At 40.3% G+C, this 20,758-nt stretch overlaps 1 protein-coding gene and 1 pseudogene across 1 annotated transcript; one reads left to right on the top strand and one right to left on the bottom strand.

The window, feature by feature from the left end:
• Positions 1-8,696: 8,696 nt before the first annotated feature.
• On the bottom strand, positions 8,697-10,359 carry LOC143581607 (heat shock 70 kDa protein 4-like; annotated as a pseudogene).
• Positions 10,360-16,805: 6,446 nt separating this feature from the next.
• Positions 16,806-20,451, top strand: LOC143582657 (aspartyl protease family protein At5g10770-like). Its single transcript, XM_077065179.1, has 2 exons — positions 16,806-17,046; positions 18,958-20,451. Exons 1-2 carry the CDS (start codon positions 16,836-16,838, stop codon positions 20,214-20,216), a joined length of 1,470 nt encoding a protein of 489 aa, XP_076921294.1. The 5' UTR covers positions 16,806-16,835; the 3' UTR covers positions 20,217-20,451.
• Positions 20,452-20,758: the final 307 nt, after the last annotated feature.

Raw genomic sequence — 20,758 nt, 5'->3', positions numbered from 1 at the left:
GGCAGCGGCTAATAGTGACATACAGTGTAGGAGCATGCTGCTCGCCATACTGTTATCCATAAGCTGTCGTATCTTTAGTCAGATCTTTTTCCCATACCTCGTCAGGTACAGTACAGAAGATCTTCCTGTATCGTACGGACTGGCTTATTTGGGCGGGAGTATTCCCCCTCCCGCCCTTGTGCGGGATTGTTCCCGGCTTCGCTCATTCCTTCAGGTGACACTGAATGGTTGAGAGCTAAGTGCCTTGTGCGTGTAGCCTTGCTGCGCGGGTGGCCTTCCCTAATGGCTTGTATCCGAGGCTGCGGGGACAGGCGGAGTCCTTCACCATTGGGAGGCATTTCCTGCGGGACCAGCTTGCGTACTGCGCGTAAGGACGTCACGTCTCTGAGCATGGTTGGTCCTGCGGATCCAGTTGGTTTCTGCGCAGACGTCCCTGTTTAAGGTGAGTCTTGCGGGTCCAACTGGGCTCTGCTGGGACCTACCTCTTCAAGTCCCCCCAGTCCAATGTTCTTCTCATGCGTGTTTAATAAAGTGAGGTGAACTTTTGGACTTAAGCAAAGGGTTTTGAAAAAGGTTTTTTAAGGTTTTCCATGGGGATTCTTCCCGCGGAAGTCCTTGTCATTTGCAGAAATTCCCGAGTTTCCTGCTTGGTCTTTGGGTATGATGCGGGCAGGTCTGTAACCTCCTCGCAAGTCAGGAGCGTTGAGTCCCACTTGTGTGGATTCTCCATGAGGTTTTGGTAGTTTTGAACATAGTGATCAATTATGTTAAAACCACCAATTCCATCCTGGAGCTTCAAACAACGTAGTTCTCGACGTTCCTGCTATGCGGGGATGTTATTTCCATTTCCGCAAGCATTGCCCAGAAGATCCTTCTTGGTTTCAATTCCTAGCGGAGCGCTAGGTATGTGAAGGGTTTTGCCTTAACACTGTACCTGCGCTCGTCTTACGGTTACTTTACTTCCAAGGTATTCCTGGCGTCAATTCCCTGAGGGTGCTAGGTATGTGGGGTTTTGCCTTTACACTGTACCCGCACCCGTCTTATAGTTACTTGGTTGCCGAGGTACTTGGCTTCAATTCCCTGCGGGTGCTAGGTATGTGAAGGGTTTTGCCTTAACACTGTACCCGCATCCGTCTTACGGTTACTTGTTCGCCAAGGTTTTCTTGGCTTCAATTCCCTGCGGGTGCTAGGTATGTGAAGGGTTTTGCCTTAACACTGTACCCGCATCCGTCTTACGGTTACTTGTTCGCCAAGGTTTTCTTGGCTTCAATTCCCTGCGGGTGCTAGGTATGTGAAGGGTTTTGCCTTTACACTGTACCCGCACCCGTCTTATAGTTACTTGGTTGCCGAGGAACTTGGCTTCAATTCCCTGCGGGTGCTAGGTATGTGAAGGGTTTTGCCTTAACACTGTACCCGCATCCGTCTTACGGTTACTTGTTCGCCAAGGTAAGGGGGTATTTTCCCGCTTACTTTTTAATATTTTTAAATTTTGAATTTTGAAATTCGAAAGGTTGGTGGAAAGATAGGAACAGTCCAAACCTCTGAAACGTCGTGCGACAGTTTCTTCTGACTGTGTCAGGACGTGCAGGAAGTTATGGTGACGTGACATTATATGGTCATTCCAGACGCTTTTTACGGCGCGTGGGCGCGATTTTTCGGGCGCGTGGCCGCGAAATTACTGGCACACGTCCTGTCAACAGCTGTTGCCAGCCTGCTTTTTGCCACGTGTCATAGTTTTATTGCACCTTCGATTTCTCTCTCCTCCGCATTAAATTCACCGCATTAATTGCGATTAGTATATAAAGGGGGAGAGGCCTCTTTGTAATCCACACTTTCACCTTTCTTCTTCTTCTTAGTGATTTCCGGCAAATACTCCCCTTTTCAGGCAAGCATTTTCCCGAAATCACTTTCTTCTTTCTGCAAAATGTCTTCCCATGATGCTGAAGCTGTAGCCGACGATAGGAGTACTGCTGGCGAGTGCCAGTGTGCTCTACCTGTCGATCAGTACCAGTATATCGTCAGGAAATTCATGCTTGAGTCTCTTGAGCCTGAGTTTCCTGAATCCCACCAGACTGTGTACGATGCCCCCAGTGGCAAGATCGGGGTATATGCTGCATTCTTTGTTTATGGGAACCTTAGGTTCCCATTGACAAAGTTTGTGTACCGTGTCCTGGAGAGGCACGGTGTGCACCTGACCGAGGTGCATCCGATGGCGATTGCCAAGGTCCGGCACTTCGAGTGGGTGTGCCGGATTCTGGGTATTGAGCCCTACGTGGACCGCCTGATGACCTTCTATACTTGGAGGTGCGTCCAGGGGTGGTACACCCTGACAACCCGTATTAAGGGTTTGAAGATCTGCGTGACCGAGCGCAGTCTCCGATCGTGGAAGCGGGAGTTCTTCTACATCTCTGCCCGCGCCATCCCCATTGCCATGAAGTTTAAGAAGGGTCAAGCGCTTCCGAGCCTTCACGCTTCCAGTTACCAGGAGGCGGAATGGTTCGCGAAGATATCCCGGGTCCAATCTCCGGTTTACCGGTTTGCGGAGTCCGGGATGGTGATGCTGGGGATGAGCCGGGTATGGAAGGAGGCGTCTCGGTTTCCCATCCTTCTCGAATACGGTTTGAACTCTATTCCTTATGGTATGTCTTGTCTTTCTTGCTGATATTAGTTTGTCTTCTAACTGTTTCTTTTCTTTCAGAGGGGAATGACTTGGAGTCGCTCCTGTACCCGCGGGAAGCTGACGGTCCCGTGCGGGTGGGCACTCGTGCTTTAGACGAGAATGAGTTGCCCATCCTGGAGCAAACGGCGGATCGGTTTGTGGAGGTCTATCCGCCGGGCCAAGAGATCCTGAGCCACCGGCGGCCAGGTAAGGCGATATTCTATCCTCAACCCCTCAATGCTGTACCTGCTGCTGGATTTCCTTACATCCTGTCTTCTTCTGAGGAATCCGCAGATGGTCCTCCGCTGGTGCGGAAGAAGAAGGCTGCCGGCGGGAAAGGGAAGGAGAAGGAGGCCTCCACAGCTGATCCGGTGCTTCTATTTGACACCGAGTCAGATAGTGAAGAGGTGGCGGGGAACCCCGGTGGTGAGAAGACCACTGCTCCGGAGGCTACGACTGTTACCTCCGGAGAACCAACGACGACGGTGACCGGCGTCAAGAGACCGGCCCCATCGGGCTTGTCCCCGCCCGTCCGTACGTTCAGGCTCAAGAAAACCCGTAAGTACAAACATCCTTATCTTTGTAGATTTTACTAAATTTATTTAAACACTTATCTTCTTGTGCAGGCGTGGATGTTGACGCATTCCAGGGTGAAGTACCGAGTAGTACCTCTCCGCCGATGACGGTAGGCTTGGTCAGCCTACCTGAGGCGTCGACCCAGGCGCCTGCGCCTGGTCCCGCTGGTTCAGTTGCTCACTCTGAGCCGACTGTTCCAGCCGAGTTTACGCCACCGCCGGCCGTGAGTGCGATTTTTACGGCGTCCTTCACCGAGCCGGCGGTTACGATTGCTGCGGATTCTGCGGCAGCGACTGCGGCGGCTGCCACCATGCCCCCGCCACCGGCACCGACGGCCGGCTCATCAGGTACGCATGGGAGTACTCGCCAATCCTTGCCACCTTCCCATCTGCCTGACCTTTTGGATGGGTTTCCTTTGGGTTCAGGTGATGGGTTCGGCGGCTATCGGCCTGTTATAGACCCTACAGGTGCGTAGGGTTCCTTTGGCCCTTTTTCACTTTTATTTTTATCATCTTTTCCTAACTGCTTTTTTGTTTTTTGCAGTGTCGGATTCCAATGAAGTGTATGTTCCGCGATGGAACATACGCCGAGGAACAACCCTTCGTACCCCTGTGGAGTGCGTGGAATGGGCTCGCCACGCTGCTCCCCATGGTGCGTTGGGGGAAGCCATGGCTAGCTACCAGGAGGGTAGGCTAACCAATGAGCTTCGGGTTCTCCAAGCCCGGATGCAGCCGCGCGTCGAGCTGCTTTGTCGTGAAAACGACAAGTTGAAAGCAGCTCGCGCCAAGGACGTATCTCAGGCGCGGGCTCTTCGGGAGGAGAACCAACGGTTGGCCGCAGCTGCTGCGGAGAAGGAGAAGGCCTTCAAGGCCCTCGAGGTTGAAGTTCAAGCGCGACTCGAGGCCCGCTCCAAGGCTGCCCAAGCTGTTAACGAACAGCTTCGGCTGGCTAAGGAGACTGCGAGGAACGCAACTGAGAGGGCCACCAAGGCTGAGGCCGTTGCTGAGCCTTTACGCGTGGAGAACGAGGAGCTCAAGGCCAAATTAGAGGCTCTCCAACGTGCTCATGATGCCTTGGCCATGGAAGATGCCAAGAAGCTCCAAGAGATCCTGGACCAGAGGGGCGTGCTTGACCACACCGAGCGGAAGCTTAAGGGCGTTGAAGAGGCTGCTGCAAAGGAAGTGCAACTTGCCAACCTCAATAAAAGCGAAGCCGAACGCGCCTGCACCCAAGCCCTGGTTGCCAAGGAATGGCTTCTTCGAGAAGCGTTGCCTCAGGTATTTTAGCTTTACGTCTTCACGCTTTCCTTTGTACATAGAAAAGGTGTTTGACACTTGTATTTTCTTTGTAGGTTGTGCATCGGGTCTTCTCAGAGACATCCTACGACGATGCTATGAGTGCAGCCCTCAATGCTTCTCACGAGGATGGGGAACGGGCTGGCTTCCTGCTTGGTCTAGGGTTCGTTGAGAAAGGCTTCCCGCCTTCCAACTTCCCTTTGTACAATGTTAATACTGAAGCCATATATGACCAGGCAGTAAATCAATACGCCGCCTTCCCGCATCCAGTGGTGGAGAAGGTGAACCAAGTAGCTGCTGCTGATGATGGGTTAGCTGTCCTTAAAGCCTTCCTCGAACCGCATCGTTCTTCTGACGGCGCTGGTTCAAGTGGAAGTGGCCCTGAAGCCTGATCCTGAAGATCCCTTCCCATTGCTAGGATAGTCTTGTACAGATGTATTTATTTTCTTTTCGTAGGCGGGTAGTTACCCGGCCATTCTTGTAATAATTCGTTTGTGAAATATTAATCTTTTTGCGTATAAGATTGTTATTTCCTTCTTTGGGTTTCTTGCTTTATAAACTTATGACTTGCATACTTAGTTTAAATTAGCAATTTTCCAAGTGTAGAATAAGTTAACCTGTTGAACGTGGTTGATAATGGGTTAAAGTTTTGCTTCCTCTTTCGTGATTGTGCGGGTAGAACCGTCACTTGCACTTAGTAGGATGGCTAAACTTAAACCTTCATCTGACCTGCGTGTAGGTTTTCCTCATCTTTTGAGGATAAGTTAACCTTTGAACGTGGTTGATAATAGGTGTGAAGTTTTGCTTCCTCTTTCGTGATTGTGCGGGTAATACCGTCACTTGCACTTAGTAGGATGGCAAAACTTTACCCTTATCTGACCTGCGTGTAGGTTTTCCTCATCCTTTTAAGAATTTTGTTTTGAACCGTTCGACGCGCGGTTGTCAATAGGTTAGTGTTCAGTTTCCTCATTATGATTCGTGCGGATAGACCGGCACTTTCATTTTTGGGTGCTGAACCTTTTCCCTTCAACTGACCTGCGTGAAGGTTTTTTCACATTATTGGGTTTATGTGGGTAGGACCGCCTTCCCACGCAACGACTTCACGTAATTATGCGGTGAAAGCCGGCATTCTAGTGTTCAGAAAAGTAAAATCATCAGCTTTGATGTTCTAAAGAGAATCATTTCCATTAGAAGCGGCTCTTGGCCTTTTCTTTACAAATTGGAATTGATTTACATGCAAATTGTGTAAATGAGCTCCCTTCCATGTTGGGATGGGAGTGCCATCGAGCCGATACGCACCTGGTTCGGGATCTCGTTCTTTACGCAGCATGTAGTCTCGACATTGAAGCTGGAACTTTTATTCGTGTTTTCCCCAGCTGAGGTTCTACACGCACCCGCCTGCTCAGCCTTTATTGCGCCACGAGGTGCGCGAGCGTCCCATCTCTGACAAATGCCTCGACCATGTCTTTTACGTCTATGCATTCTTCAGTGTTGTGGCCTTTTGTCTTGTGAAAGTCACAGTATTTGCTCCGATCAGCATCATGACGATGTCGGATTATTGGAGGCTTTGGCCATGGGAGCTCTTCAGTAGCGAATATCTCAGTGACGCTCTTGGTGAGTGGCGCCCATCTGGAGTTCCGGTGCGGATGTACATTATCCCTTCCGCCCAATCGATATTGCAAGCCGGATGAGGTGTCAAAGTTTACCTTTGACTGCCAAATGCCTAGCTTCCGCTTTTTATTTAATCGGGCGGTGAGGACGTTGTCTTCTCTCGTTTTCTGAGTGTAGAGGTTTGTGCTCTGGGGGAGATCTCTACCCAGTTGCTTCTCCGTTTCCGCGTAGCGTTTTGCTGCTGTCATGATGGCATCCCATGTGGATGGCATGCCATCTTTACCCGTTAGGGTGCGGATGAGCTCTGGGTCATGCGCGCCCTGGATGAAGGCAGCGCGAACAAGATCTTCGCTGATATTGCCCAAACTTAGCTTCTTTGAGTTGAAGCGAGTGATGAAGTTTGGCAGAGATTCATCTTCTTCTCGTATGCATTTGAGGATTGTCCATTGCTCCTCGGTATACTTCCGTTGCTGGCTGAAGTGTTGGCTAAACTTCTGCTGGAAGTCTGCCCAGTCGTAGATGTGGTTGACCGGTAGACGATCAAACCAAGCTCTAGCAGCCCCAACAAGCGTCATTTGGAACATGTAGCACCACGTGGGTTCCGTCCAATTGCTGACGGTTGCCCCTGCTATGAACCTGTTCAAATGATCGTCTGGATCAGATATACCGTCATATGTGCCTATGTTAGGCATTTGTTTGGCACTCTTTGGGGCGATTGCTTCCGCAATGTCCCTTGCAAACTTGGACGTTCCTGCATTTGCAATGTTTGGTCTGAACGTTTTGGAGAAGTCTCGTGGACTTCCACCTGTGCTTTTTGGTTTGAAGGCTTGTCCAAAATGCCTTTTCGGTTGGGATTCCATTTCCTTACGCTTCCCTTTTGCCCTATGGCGAGGGTTCGCGTCGGAGTCGGATTCCTACGAGTCATCCAAGTAATCTTCGAATTCGTCAGCCTGTCCAACTCAGCCTGGAATTCCTTTTGTCGTGCCTCCGCCCATGCCTTAACTTCATCGAGAGTTTGGCGGTGGAGTCTTTGTTTCTCAAACTGGGTATCAGTGAATCCCAGTGAGCGATTGTTTACTGCACTTGCCCCAGCTTGTGTAACTGGGGTAGTGTTCGTAAAATTTACTTCACTTGCCCCGGCTTGGGCAACCGGGGTAGTGTTTGTAAAAACTGTGTTGCCGGTATTCCCCCCAGTGGCTGGGGTTGTGGTTACCGGAATTTCTCTAACCATCTTTGTAGAAGTTTGAAAAAACTCGAGAAAAATAAAGTTCTAGCTTTATGCACGGATGGCGCCAATGAAGAAACACTAGCCGGACCCCGGGCAGATTACTGGTAACCTGGGGGTTAGATAGATGTTTCCCACGAGGGGTTAGACCCTTGGAAGATGGTTCTTCTGATAACCTGCAAAACAGACACCGTGAGCTCGTCACTGAGAAGGGGGGGGGTTCCTCCTTGTGACCACCCTCCGGCGTGAGAATCAGACTAGATTGCTCTTTAAATATAAAAGTATATTAAGGGATTGCTAGAGCAGATATCAGGTATAATATGATGATAATGTAGTAAGATATGATAAGATGAGATGGTCATACCATTTGTGGTATTTATAGCCGAAGGTAGGTTTCCAAGGAGGTATGGCCGGCTGCAACAGTGTTCCTGTTCCACCAACAGTAGCCTACGCACGTGTCCTGCTGGTAGTTGGTGGGTAGGTAGCGGCTGATAGTGACCAGACCTGCTGTATACTATTCCTTTCCCACCAACTGCCGGCTACGCACGTGGTATGACAAGAGTTGGGAGTAGGCAGCGGCTAATAGTGACATACAGTGTAGGAGCATGCTGCTCGCCATACTGTTGTCCATAAGCTGTCGTATCTTTAGTCAGATCTTTTTCCCATACCTCGTCAGGTACAGTACAGAAGATCTTCCTGTATCGTACGGACTGGCTTATTTGGGCGGGAGTATTCCCCCTCCCGCCCTTGTGCGGGATTGTTCCCGGCTTCGCTCATTCCTTCAGGTGACACTGAATGGTTGAGAGCTAAGTGCCTTGTGCGTGTAGCCTTGCTGCGCGGGTGGCCTTCCCTAATGGCTTGTATCCGAGGCTGCGGGGACAGGCGGAGTCCTTCACCATTGGGAGGCATTTCCTGCGGGACCAGCTTGCGTACTGCGCGTAAGGACGTCACGTCTCTGAGCATGGTTGGTCCTGCGGATCCAGTTGGTTTCTGCGCAGACGTCCCTGTTTAAGGTGAGTCTTGCGGGTCCAACTGGGCTCTGCTGGGACCTACCTCTTCAAGATCTCTAAATGAGCTTGCGCTCGGGCTTGACTCGGCTCAATTACGCCACAGTCGATGCATTCTGCAATTGTCTTGAAATACATCTTATGGGCTTCTGCAGTTTACTCTATAAATGTAGACAAAATGCAAACATAATAATAGAAAACAGTTGTAAACATTCCAAATCAACACATAAAAGATAGAACTTAGAACACACAAAACAAGTTGTTCAGTTTTACATGCCGAAAGCAAAACCCCCCAAAGTAAATGAAAACTTAAAATTTTAATTTCAAGTCTTAGCAATTGTGATTGATTTTGTTTGACCAGTGGACGTTTCCACTGCAGAGACTTGAAGGATTCCGTTAACATCTATATTGAAGCAAACCTCTAGTTGTGACGTCCCATTGAAACACGGCTTAAGCCCATCAAGTCTGAAGCTGCCAAGTAATATATTGTCCTTAATTTTGTTGTTCTCGCCTTGATAAACCCTGATGCATGTTTGTGTTACATTGATCTTTGAATAATATATTTGTTTCTTGCATGTGGGTATGGATGTGTTCCTGGGAATAACTACAGACATGCAATCTATCACATCATTTATATCCACGGCTATTCCGAGTGAGAGAGGAGTCACATCTAGTAACATAATATCCCGTCCGATATCATCATCATCATCATTTCCACTTAACCTGGACGCCAAGACTGCAGCACCGAATGCCACAGCCTCGTCGCCATTCATGTTCTTGCAAAGTGTCTTCCCATCGAAAAACTCCTGCAACAATCGTTGCACCTTAGGAATCCTGGTGGACCCCCCAACAACAACCACCTCATCCACGGTATTCTTCTTTATCTCCCCATCAAACAAACATTTTTCCACTAGTTTAATGCATTTCTCAAAGTAAGTTGAATTCAGTTCCTCGAATTTGGCTAGACTGATTTTAATGGAAAAGTCAATCCCCTCATACAAGCAGTCGATTTCAACTTGACCAAACACAGCTGACGAAAGATCCCTCTTTGCTTTCTCGCAAGCGACTTTCAACCTCCTCATTGCTCTTAGATTTCCTTTTATATCCTCACTGTGTTTTTTCTCGAACTCTTTTACGCAGTAATCAACAAGTGTCATATCAAAATCCTCACCGCCTAGATGCGTGTCACCCCCAACAGCTTTCACATCTACGACACCGGTCTTACCGATTTTCAAAAGAGATACATCAAAGGTTCCACCGCCTAAATCAAACACCAAAACAATTTTATCATCGTGCCATGTTTGGTCAGCCATATGGTCCAAACCGTAAGCAATTGCAGCGGCAGTAGGCTCGTTTATCAACTGCATCACATTAAAGCCTGCAAGTGTTGCCGCTTCCTTTGTTGCCTCTCTTTGATTATTATTAAAATAAACAGGAACAGTGATGACAACATCTGTTACCTCTCTTCCGATAAACGCTTCAGCAGCCTGTTTCATCGTCTTGAGAACCATGGCCGATAACTCTTCAGGCGCATATTTCTTCTCTTCGCCCATCAACTGAACTACAACACTTGGCTTCTCGTCATGCCCTTCAACGATCTTGAAAGGCAACGACTCCATGTCCTTCTGCACTTGAGGATCACGGAATCTGCATCCAATCAAACGCTTCACATCTGTGATTCAAAAAAACAAATTTATGCCCTATATCAGCAAACAAGTATTGCGCGCGTTTATTTCAAAATAAGAAGTAAAAAAGACTTGCCAAAGACAGTGTTGGTAGGATTCCTTGCAATCTAGTTTTTCGCTCCGTCGCCTACCAATACCTCTGAATCATTAAAAGCTACAAAAGAAGGGGTGATATTGCTTCCCTGCTCATTAAGTATGACCTCCACTCGCTTTTTTATGTCAAACCAAACAGCAGCACACGAATACGTCGTTCCAAGATCAATACCAATTGCGGCTCCCTTAACTTTTTGAGACATTTTTTAACCTGATAGAAAACGAAATAAAGAATTACTCCCAAACGGCGGTTGGGACCACTCCTCCCAACCGCCGTTTGGTTTTGAACTTGAGAACGTAAGATACCATCACCCCCATGCGGACGACTAGTTCCCAACATGAAGATCCACTTAAGTTGTAGACAAAACCATAAACTAAAATGATGATTCACTGAGTTCATATATATCAACTAAATAATATTATTTTACATATAAACATTAGTATTTGGTTGATATTCGACCAGAATGGTGACCAAAACCTTTAGTTTATCTACTAAAACCCACCACCACAATTACAATATCAATATGAAGTAAAATCGATGGATGGTTATTACCTGCAAAAAGAAAACAAGAGTGATTAAACTTTGTCCTTCATTACTTTTGGCATATGATTAGGGTTTTAAATTTTTATCTTTTGACATATGAACGAAGGCTACCCAAAAGTTATCAACTTTAAACACACCCTTATCAAGTTATCAGTTTTCAAATTTTTTATTTTTCTTTCCAATATATTATTCTTATGGAGTATTATTTTATGATATCGTGTTTCCTTATTCATCACAATTTGTAGTAAAATTAGGTAGCAACCACAGTAATATTAATTCAGTTGGTATCGATTAGGTTCATACCACTATACCAGCACATACACTAAAAATAATAATAATAATAATAAATAAATAAATAAATAAAATAAAACGGTGAAGCATGTGGTTTAATTTGATGTAAAGCAAATAACCTTACCCGGGCCACTTGGCCTTCCAATCCAATCCCAACAATGCACTTCTAGAACGGAGGAGGGACTACTTGGCATTACATATTAGAACCCATTAAAGCCTGATTCACGTCATTATACTCAATATAAGGAATGAAGGAAGCACTAATAGAAAAACATTAGAAGACAAAAATACTTCGAAGATGAGCCGCAACTTTTTATTATGTGCAAAGGAATCCTATCTAATTTACTAATTCGTGGGAAAATACTGCACTTTTGTCATTCGGTTAGTAAAATACAGACATTACAACGGTGAGTTCACACGATTTGGTCAGTATCGGCTACGTTTGTTATGATACCGGGACTACATCCAAAGAAAAAGAAAAGTTTCGTCACGTTATCATATTAAAAACAAAAACACGAGCGTTGCGATGACGAGCCGACACAAATTTGATCGATATCAGTTAGATCTATTAAGAGCACAAAACTAAACCTAAAAAATACAGTTATTTAGTGTGTTAGAGAAGAAACTTCAAGCCATCACACCAACAGATTGGATAATGAGTGAAATTTTTGTTATATAAAACATCAAAAAATGGCCATAAAAAGTTTTTTTGACTACTATATATATAAAATTAAATAAAATTCTAATAAAATTCACTTAAGCTTCAAGCCCAACACCACTTGAATGCTGCTTTAGGCCCATTATTTATCCAAGACTACTACTCTACTAGTACCGGCCCAACTTGAAAAAACTTAACCCAACTTCTAACACAACATCTAAATTCTAATGTCCTAAACTAATAGTGCTAAAACACACCTTAAAAGAGTTGTCATGTTTTTCAATGAAGTACAAACCATCGCTTTGACTTCAAACATATATTTTAACACTTATAATTTATTCTCCCTAGCAAGTTTGTACATAAATTACAGATTCACATAGTAGTAAGGAACACAAAGTCACAAAGACATCGGATAACACAATGTTATTGAGTAACTTTAAGTCACCAATTTCGGTAACCTTAGTACTCGTACATTTGGGTGGCCAACAAACATATTGAGTTCACGAACATCAATACGGTTTAATAAGATATCATTTTTCTGTTCCTTTTAATCTCATAGTCACAATGGTCATGGTACTTGAGTCATTAGCATGAGATGCAATGGATCACTGGCACAAGTTTGCTTATTAAGGTCCATTCACAATATCAGCCATATTATCGAACAATCGGATAATCAACATGTAAACACAAAAACACCCACATAGGACGATAAAATCAGAACCAGGAATTTGCACCCACTCACTTGAGTGTAACTACTACTTATATGAATGTTGGCGAATAAGGAGACCCATGTATTGCACTGTCAATAGTTTACTATTACTTTCTTACACTAGTACATATATTGTCATTTGAAGCGGTTTTGGACCGCTAAAGAAAATAACGCTTAAAAAAATCATTCTATACCTTAACGGAAAAAAACTGATTGATAAATTTTTTTGAGTTTGACTCATAGTAATCATTTATTAAAGAATGACTTCGGTCATCAAATGACTAAACAACTGGAACAATTTATCCGGTTATGAAACTAAACCAAGCAATTGAGCTAGCAAAACTATAAAACACGTGATCTAGGTCCCATTTTCAAAACATTACATAGAACCTTATAATACAAAATTAAGAAACTAATAATGTAGACGTTTTTATATTGGAAAAGTATTGTTTCTTAATTAATTTAAAAAGAAAGAGAAAGGATAATCATGAATTATGAATGAAAATGAATATATATGTTGCGTAAAAGCATCTCTAGTAGTCTATCTTTATCTCATTAATAATTGGTGTCCGTAAATTTAAATTGATTAAGAGATGACTATACGTGTTTTCATATTTCACAAATGTAAATGAATGCCTTTTTTGGGAAGGAACTCATCGATTGAGTCTGCAGGTACCGACAATTTTAAAAAATGTACTTCTTAATAAATATGCAATGGGGTAATTTGTGACGTGTTGATTTTCAATAATAGTTACATGGTAATGTAGCTAAAAATAAACACGACTTAAATACTTATGAAATTTAAGTGAGCCAAGGCCCTCTCCAAGATTTCAGATTACTTCAAACGACTACTAAAAAAGACCCTTATATGTTATATGTAATCTTTTCCCCAAAGATCAATAATACTAATATAATCATAAAGCTATAAAACTATTACTATAAAATCGATCAATGCATTGAATCCTTCAATATATAAGTAGAATTTACATTTTAAATAAATAGAATGATGAAAATTATCCCCAAATTGAATTTACCCAAGTGCCAACTAATTGCCAATTAATTCGATTGATTAAAAATCAACCCGGCCCCTACTAGTTGTTTGATCTACTGATCAAGCTCGAGATTCCAGATTGTAGATCCTATTCCATCGTACTTTATCTGTGGTATGATGCAAAATGTTGTCGATTGTTGAATTAACATGGGTCCGATATTAGTGGGCTAATCTATTAATGGTGTTGTGAGTTAAAAAAATACAGTGGGGTCGGTTTAAAATCGAAAACGAGCCTGAAGCGGCCCCCGATGTCTGGTTGCGCTCCCAGACATCCCTGAAGTGAACGTAATGCCATTGTGAAAAATAAGTCATCACAATCTATTTTATAAACCTTTTGGTTATTGAGTTCAAGAGTAAAACAAGGTATGTGTAAAATTAATATTACGATTTAAAAACAAACATAAAAAGCTAATTAAAACAAAAGAATGTGTTGCATAAAGAAAGTTAAAATTAAAAATCAAGAAAAAGAAAAAAAGTTAAATCCTAAGTGTGAAATGAAGAAAATCGAGTGGTTCAGTGGCCCGTTATTGATCCGAATTGACCGTTTATAAATAAATAAAAAGTTAAATTAACCATGTTAAACAGTATAAAACATTGTAAAGCGGAAAATATTTAGAACTTATATTCGAAAATAAAATAGGAAAAAGAAACCCAATAAAAAAACCAAAACAAAATATAATTAATAATATGATAACACGACATATATTAAATTTCATTTCGGTCATAGTCAATTATTTTAACAAATCTTTATAAAACCGACTTTGGTTTTTAGTGTACATTATAATATTGCGAAAACCCATGTAACAATTATATTTTGTATACTTTGGTTTTATAAAGGTTTTACATAAAAGAAAATAATAAAGTCACATTGTTTTCTTGTCTCTTGTGAAATTGAAGAAAATTAACAAATTTTAATTAATTATATATAACATACACATGCGTATTTGTACATCATACTTGTAGATAAGTGATTAAAAGAATAAAGACATATAAACAAGTTAGTTTGATGAATTTTACAAATATAAAGATATACATTTGTATTTAAGAAATAATAGTTTAAAAATATAATCCCTTCATAAAAAAATTATAATCTAAAAATATATTTCTCCCAAATCTCACCTTAATTACATATGGGCAACATAGTTGCCAAAACATGCCAAAATAATTATTTTACACATTTTGGCTTGTAGTTCGACGGTATCAAGCTATTAAATTTGATATAGTTTTTAAGTGATGAATGTTTAAGTCTCGTTATGAACTTGAATTTATAGGTGTGCAATGCGAGTTTGAGATCAGTCTTAAACCGCACATTTACTAAAGTCAAAGGTTAGGCAAAGCCTTCCTTTGGGAATACTTATAGTAGGTAAGGGTTGTGTTGCACACTTTCACTTGTGAGGCAATTATTAATGCTAGTCTATGCATAACCGTGTTTTTTTAGAAATAAGAACACACACCCATCACGCACTCATGAGTCAACCACTCATACACACCAATAAAATAAAAGTTGGAGTTTCGTGAGAAAAAGGTATGAAATAAGTCTGAACAGTTGACTTGGTAGAATCAATAACAAGTATGTGAAGATAACAACTTATTAAGTTCGAACCGCATTCCCACATCACATCTCTAGCAGGCTGATGTGGTCAAATCCAGACATGATGATAGACTTAAGATCACAAAATAAATCTCACACAAATCTTTGAACCACGCACGAAGATTAGAGATGTGCTAGATCATCAAACTGAGCACCAAAGCTCTTCAAGCACTTGTTAAGATAGACCAAGATGGTTCATGATAATATGATTGCAACTTCCAAATTGGGCACTAAAGCTCTAAGGGAGCCAGCTGTTTGGTAGCTTCTTAATAGTCCTTAATATGCTACCTCTTAAAGATTCATAACATGTTAGTGGTTAAGAGGTAGTAATAAGTTTGAATGGTTAAGAGGTGGCCTCTTAACCATTTAGACTTAAGGCTACCTCTTAACCATTAGGAGGCTACCTAACAACCTAGCGATAATCATGCGTATGTTAACTATGTTAACTACGTAACAAGGATATATTTAAATTTAAAAATATGACTATTTTATAACTGATCAATATTCTTAATAAATGCACACAAAAATAGCTATGATATACTTGGCTTCTTTGGTCGTTGTCTTTGTCTTCGTTACTCGCCTACTTGGTGCATCAGTCTTCACTCTTCACATATATTTGTTTAATTAACAACATTTCACATATATTGTGAGAAAACACATCAATGGTAAGACAATAATCACACACATAAAAATTTTCATACGGAACAAAACATATTGAAAAACAATTTTGAGCCTAACGCTTTAATTGAAATCCTAACCCACACAAACATAGGCAAGTGTCGCTGATTGAACCCACACATATTATAAGTTATAACTAAACAAATGACCAAGCATGCTTGCCTAATAACATGGTTTCACTATTTGAAATCCTAAAATGTACACTCAAGTATGGGAAACTCTTGCCAATTGATCCACACATATTATGATAACGAAAGAAATGATAATAAATGTTTGCCTAATTCATAATGCACTCATAATAATACATCATATTATAACGATGTGACAACGAAATGATAAAATAAGCTTATGTAATAATAAACAATACCAAGCAACAATAGAGAAGAATACGAAACAATATGCAAACATGGAAGAAAAACATTTTCGTAATCTAAATCAGCAACATAATAATTACTCTCATTCAAAAACTTTCCTTCTATCACTTATGTTTCTGTATACATCTCTACATCACATGCCAATCCCAATATGCTTTTCACACTTCACATGAAATTAGGTCTTTTTATTGCATTTATTTTTGTTTATATATATGATAAAGAATGTAAATATCCAAATGATGGGTTTATCCTAGTGGATGTGATGTGGATGGTTGAAAGACAACCAAATCTTGTTCGCATAAAAATGCACCACTATGAGAATTAGGCACATCTACATGTAATTTGCTTTTATTTTTAAAATTTACTATTTTTTGATACCTACTATAATAACCTAAAACATTAATATTTAAGGTGTTTTAATTCAATCTTTATGTACCCAATATAGTATCACCTTTACGTGTAATTGACCTTCTGGTTCAATTGTATGAAAATAATGGTTAAGACTATGGATCTTTAAGGTCTTAAGTTTAAAACTTGACTCAATAAGGTTTTTTTATAGTGATGAGTTTTTTCATTGATGGTGTTCTTGGGAGAGGGGTGAGTCAGGAATATAATGTCAAAATCAGTATGGAAAATTATAAAAAGTATCATCTATACGTGTTTTATATATTATTTGACACGAATTATAAGTTTTTAAAAATATAAAAGTCTTGCAAACTAAAAGAGGTTGGAAGTTTGAAATATGAGGTGGTATTAAATGATTATAAATAAAGGGTGAGCAAAGGAGTATGAGAAGCATTATTGAGAGAGTAGAAATGGCGTCATCCCACTTATCTCTCATCTTACTTCTTTCTTTTTGCTACCTCTTCTTTGTTCTCACTGCAGCAACAACAGAATCTGCTTTGAAGACAAGCCAAGAAGACGAAACCGGCCACCATTATCATACCCTGAAACTAACCTCTCTTTTACCATCATCTGTTTGTGACTCATCTCCTGCAGGTTGGTTTTAATTTCTATAACATGTATATTACCTCTCTCTAAATAAATATATTTTGTTTATGTGAAAATCTTCTCCCAAGTTAAATAAATTTCGTAGTGATAATTTTAGTGACTTTGTAAGTACATGATTAAAGACTTCAAATTAATGTAAACAGTCTATGTGTTGTTAGCAAATACCACTTGGATATATATAGACACGCGTACGTTTGATATATTTTTAGAACTACAAGAACGGTATAATGTATTTGTGCGTATGGGTTTGAATGTAGTATATAAGACAGATATGAGACCGTGCATTTATCCCTATCCCGTTGCCTATAATCATTGTTTACGAATTATGTATATCGTTATTTTTAGGTTTATGATTACCTCATAATATATGTCCTTGTTAATACAAATTATTTGATGTTGTAATTTAGAAAACTTGAAACATGTTAAGGTTATTAAGATGCAATTTTTTTTTCATTTGTAATTTGAAGACGTTTATATAATTTTTTATAAATAAATTTAAGAAAAAAAAAAGATTGCTTAATTTAACTAAAAATTGCCAAATGGTCAAATAAAAGGTACATAACAACCATGGAAGGTCTCCATTTTTATCCACTTATGTAGCTTCTATTTTATTGTATATAACAAAATAAAAATCATGGCTAGTAAAAATTACTTTACTTTTCTAAACATTGATGAAATATCACTTTATTTTTCTATAAAATATTATTAGTCTCTTTCAATGTTTCCTTTTTGCACGAAATGAAAGAAAGAAATGGACCCCTAGATAGGTAATTAAGCAACCACCACTAGTAGATTATTCGTTCATCACTAATTCTTTGCCAACACACTTTCATTAACCACCATTATTATCAAGTTGTTATTATTATTACTTCATTATTAATATTAATATTAATATTAATATTAATATTATTTGGTGAGAGATTGATAAATAAATATTATTAAATACACTTTTATTATTTTGAAAAATACATACAAAATAATAAAGTTATTTATTTTTATTATTTACGGTCATATATCTTATTTTAATGGACTAAAAAATGTTGATTTATCATGTGTATTATATATATATATATATATATATATATATATATATTGAAGCGATAACTAATTACGCATGTCTAATTATATATAGAGTGTGTAGATATTAAACGGTGTGATACTTGTAGCTTAAGATACATGAGTCGCAACCAGTATGAAATGATATAAATTCTCAAATGTGTTTGGGTCAAAATTTTACGACACTTATAGATCTTCCTTCTCAAATAATTTATAGTAATAGATTATTTAGGGTGTTAATGATTAAAGATTATATTTTAGCGTAAATGATAAGATTTTAACCATGATTCATCAACCTTCTAATTCTAATTTGAAAATGTATTTTATGCTTAAATAGTGATAATTTAACTAATTAGTCTACGATGTATAAAATTAAGTTTTTTTAATACATTATATAGCATAAAAATATCATAAGCACATGGACAATAATATATTGTCACCACTAAAGTATGACAAAAATGTTTTTTGTATTGTATGCTAATTTTATTGAAGAATCACATGGAAAGGGGGCCTTCCTTTTATTCATATTATATGGTTTTTGTTGGGATGGTTTTGATTGGAATCTAATTAGGTTTAGCTCATAATCGACCTCAAATCATGTTATGAGTGTCAATGTCCGATACGACACGACAATGTCATGAAAATAATCAACTTTCGGGGTTGTTTCGGTGCTTAAGCTTGTTTCACATAAAGGTGACTATACTGATTAGGGTCAGGTCACGTAACATATGAAACATATAATTTGTCAAACTTTCTTGTATCTTATTAGACATGTTAGGATGTTGTAATATTGATTATACACTTATAAAAATTTACTAAATAAGATCTAACTCTATGAACTAGGTAACAAGAGAGCAAAGGGGTCATTGGAAGTGGTTCACAAACATGGACCATGCTCTACATTAAGTGAAGACACATCTAAACTCTTAACAGTGGAAGAAATATTAACCCATGACCAGTCTAGAGTTAACTCAATAAGAGCTAGGCTAGCCATCAACAATGGAAACAAAGACATACTTGGCTCCAAGGCCACCATCCCCGCAAAATCCGGTACCACCATCGGCTCGGGTAACTACTTTGTCACCGTCGGCTTAGGCACGCCACCCAAGAAACTTTCACTCATATTCGACACGGGAAGCGACTTAACATGGACCCAATGCCAACCTTGTGCAAGATCATGTTATGACCAACAAGACCCCATATTCACCCCCTCCGGGTCCACCACATACACCAATATTTCATGTGGTGCAACCACGTGTTCTGACCTCATTCCTGCAACCGGGAACACCCCCGGTTGCAGTGTGTCCACATGTGTGTACGGTATCCAATACGGTGATTCGTCATTCTCGGTTGGTTTCTTGGGAAAAGAGAAACTCACATTGACTCCAAAAGATGTAGTCAATGACTTTTATTTCGGGTGCGGTCAAAACAACCAAGGGCTCTTTGGTCAATCCGCGGGCCTACTTGGGCTCGGCCGCGAGAAGCTATCTATCATCTCACAAACCGCAAGCAAGTATAGAAAGGTTTTCTCATATTGTCTCCCGTCACGGTCTAGCTCAACGGGTTACTTAACTTTTGGAAGTAGTCCGGTTCGTAACATTAAATACACACCACTTTCAACTAGCTCACGAGGCGGTTCGTTCTACGGGCTTACTCTAACAGCTATAACCGTAGGTGGGACCAAACTACCTATAAGTCCAACATTGTTTAAGACATCAGGGATTATTATAGACTCGGGAACCGTGATCACACGGCTCCCTCCTACCGCCTACTCAGCTCTAACTAAGGCGTTTAGAGCGCAAATGTCAAAGTACCCGTTAACCAAACCGTTATCTATACTTGACACCTGTTACGATTTAAGTAAATATCAAACAGTTGCAATACCAAAAATAAGTATTGTGTGGGGTGGGAATACAATTGTGAATATTGCACCACAAGGTATTCTTTATGCAAATGGACTTAGTCAAGTGTGCTTAGCATTTGCCGCTAACGGGGATGATTCGGACATTGGGATATTTGGGAATGTTCAACAGAAGACGTTGGCGGTCGTGTATGACGTGGCGGGCGGGAAGGTAGGCTTTGGTCCCGGAGGATGTGCTTGAATGGATACCATTTGAAGGATAATGTTACAAACTTACAATGATACAATGTTATATTTAAAGGTTTTATAGGATCAATTTAGAAACCAAAAGGTTGTTTGAATAAGGTGTTGATGCAGGATTTGGTTATTGATTACCTGCATTGTTTGATATTGGGATTTATATTTATATATGTGCAACAAAATGTAAATTTGATTGCTTTTAAATTCAATGCATGATGACAAAGGTATTTTGTCCACATAGAAAGATTGCAAAATTGTGACATTTAACACACCTTCCGTAACAAAATTTTGTTTTGAACAATGAAACCAAAAAATTTCAATTCACGAAGTTTTATCTTACCCGAGAATGATATTAGATTGAACTTGTGCGAAAAAAAATACTCAAATTGAGCTTTGTCGGGTCGGTTTTCGGTTAATTCATGTTATTCAAATTTGAAAGTTTTAAAACTGAATTTAAATTTAATATGTTCTACTAACAAATCTAATAAAGAAAAAAATTACAAAAATAGAAAATTTAGAAAAGCTTGAAATTTACAAAAAGAA

This window comes from Bidens hawaiensis, unplaced genomic scaffold, assembly GCF_021521415.1.
Source record: "Bidens hawaiensis isolate Kalapana, Puna unplaced genomic scaffold, B.hawaiensis_p1.1 tig00001511_1, whole genome shotgun sequence".
Lineage (NCBI taxonomy): Eukaryota > Viridiplantae > Streptophyta > Magnoliopsida > Asterales > Asteraceae > Bidens > Bidens hawaiensis.
The sequence above is the reverse complement of the archived record's forward strand: the minus strand, read 5'-3'. Positions and strand labels throughout refer to the sequence as shown.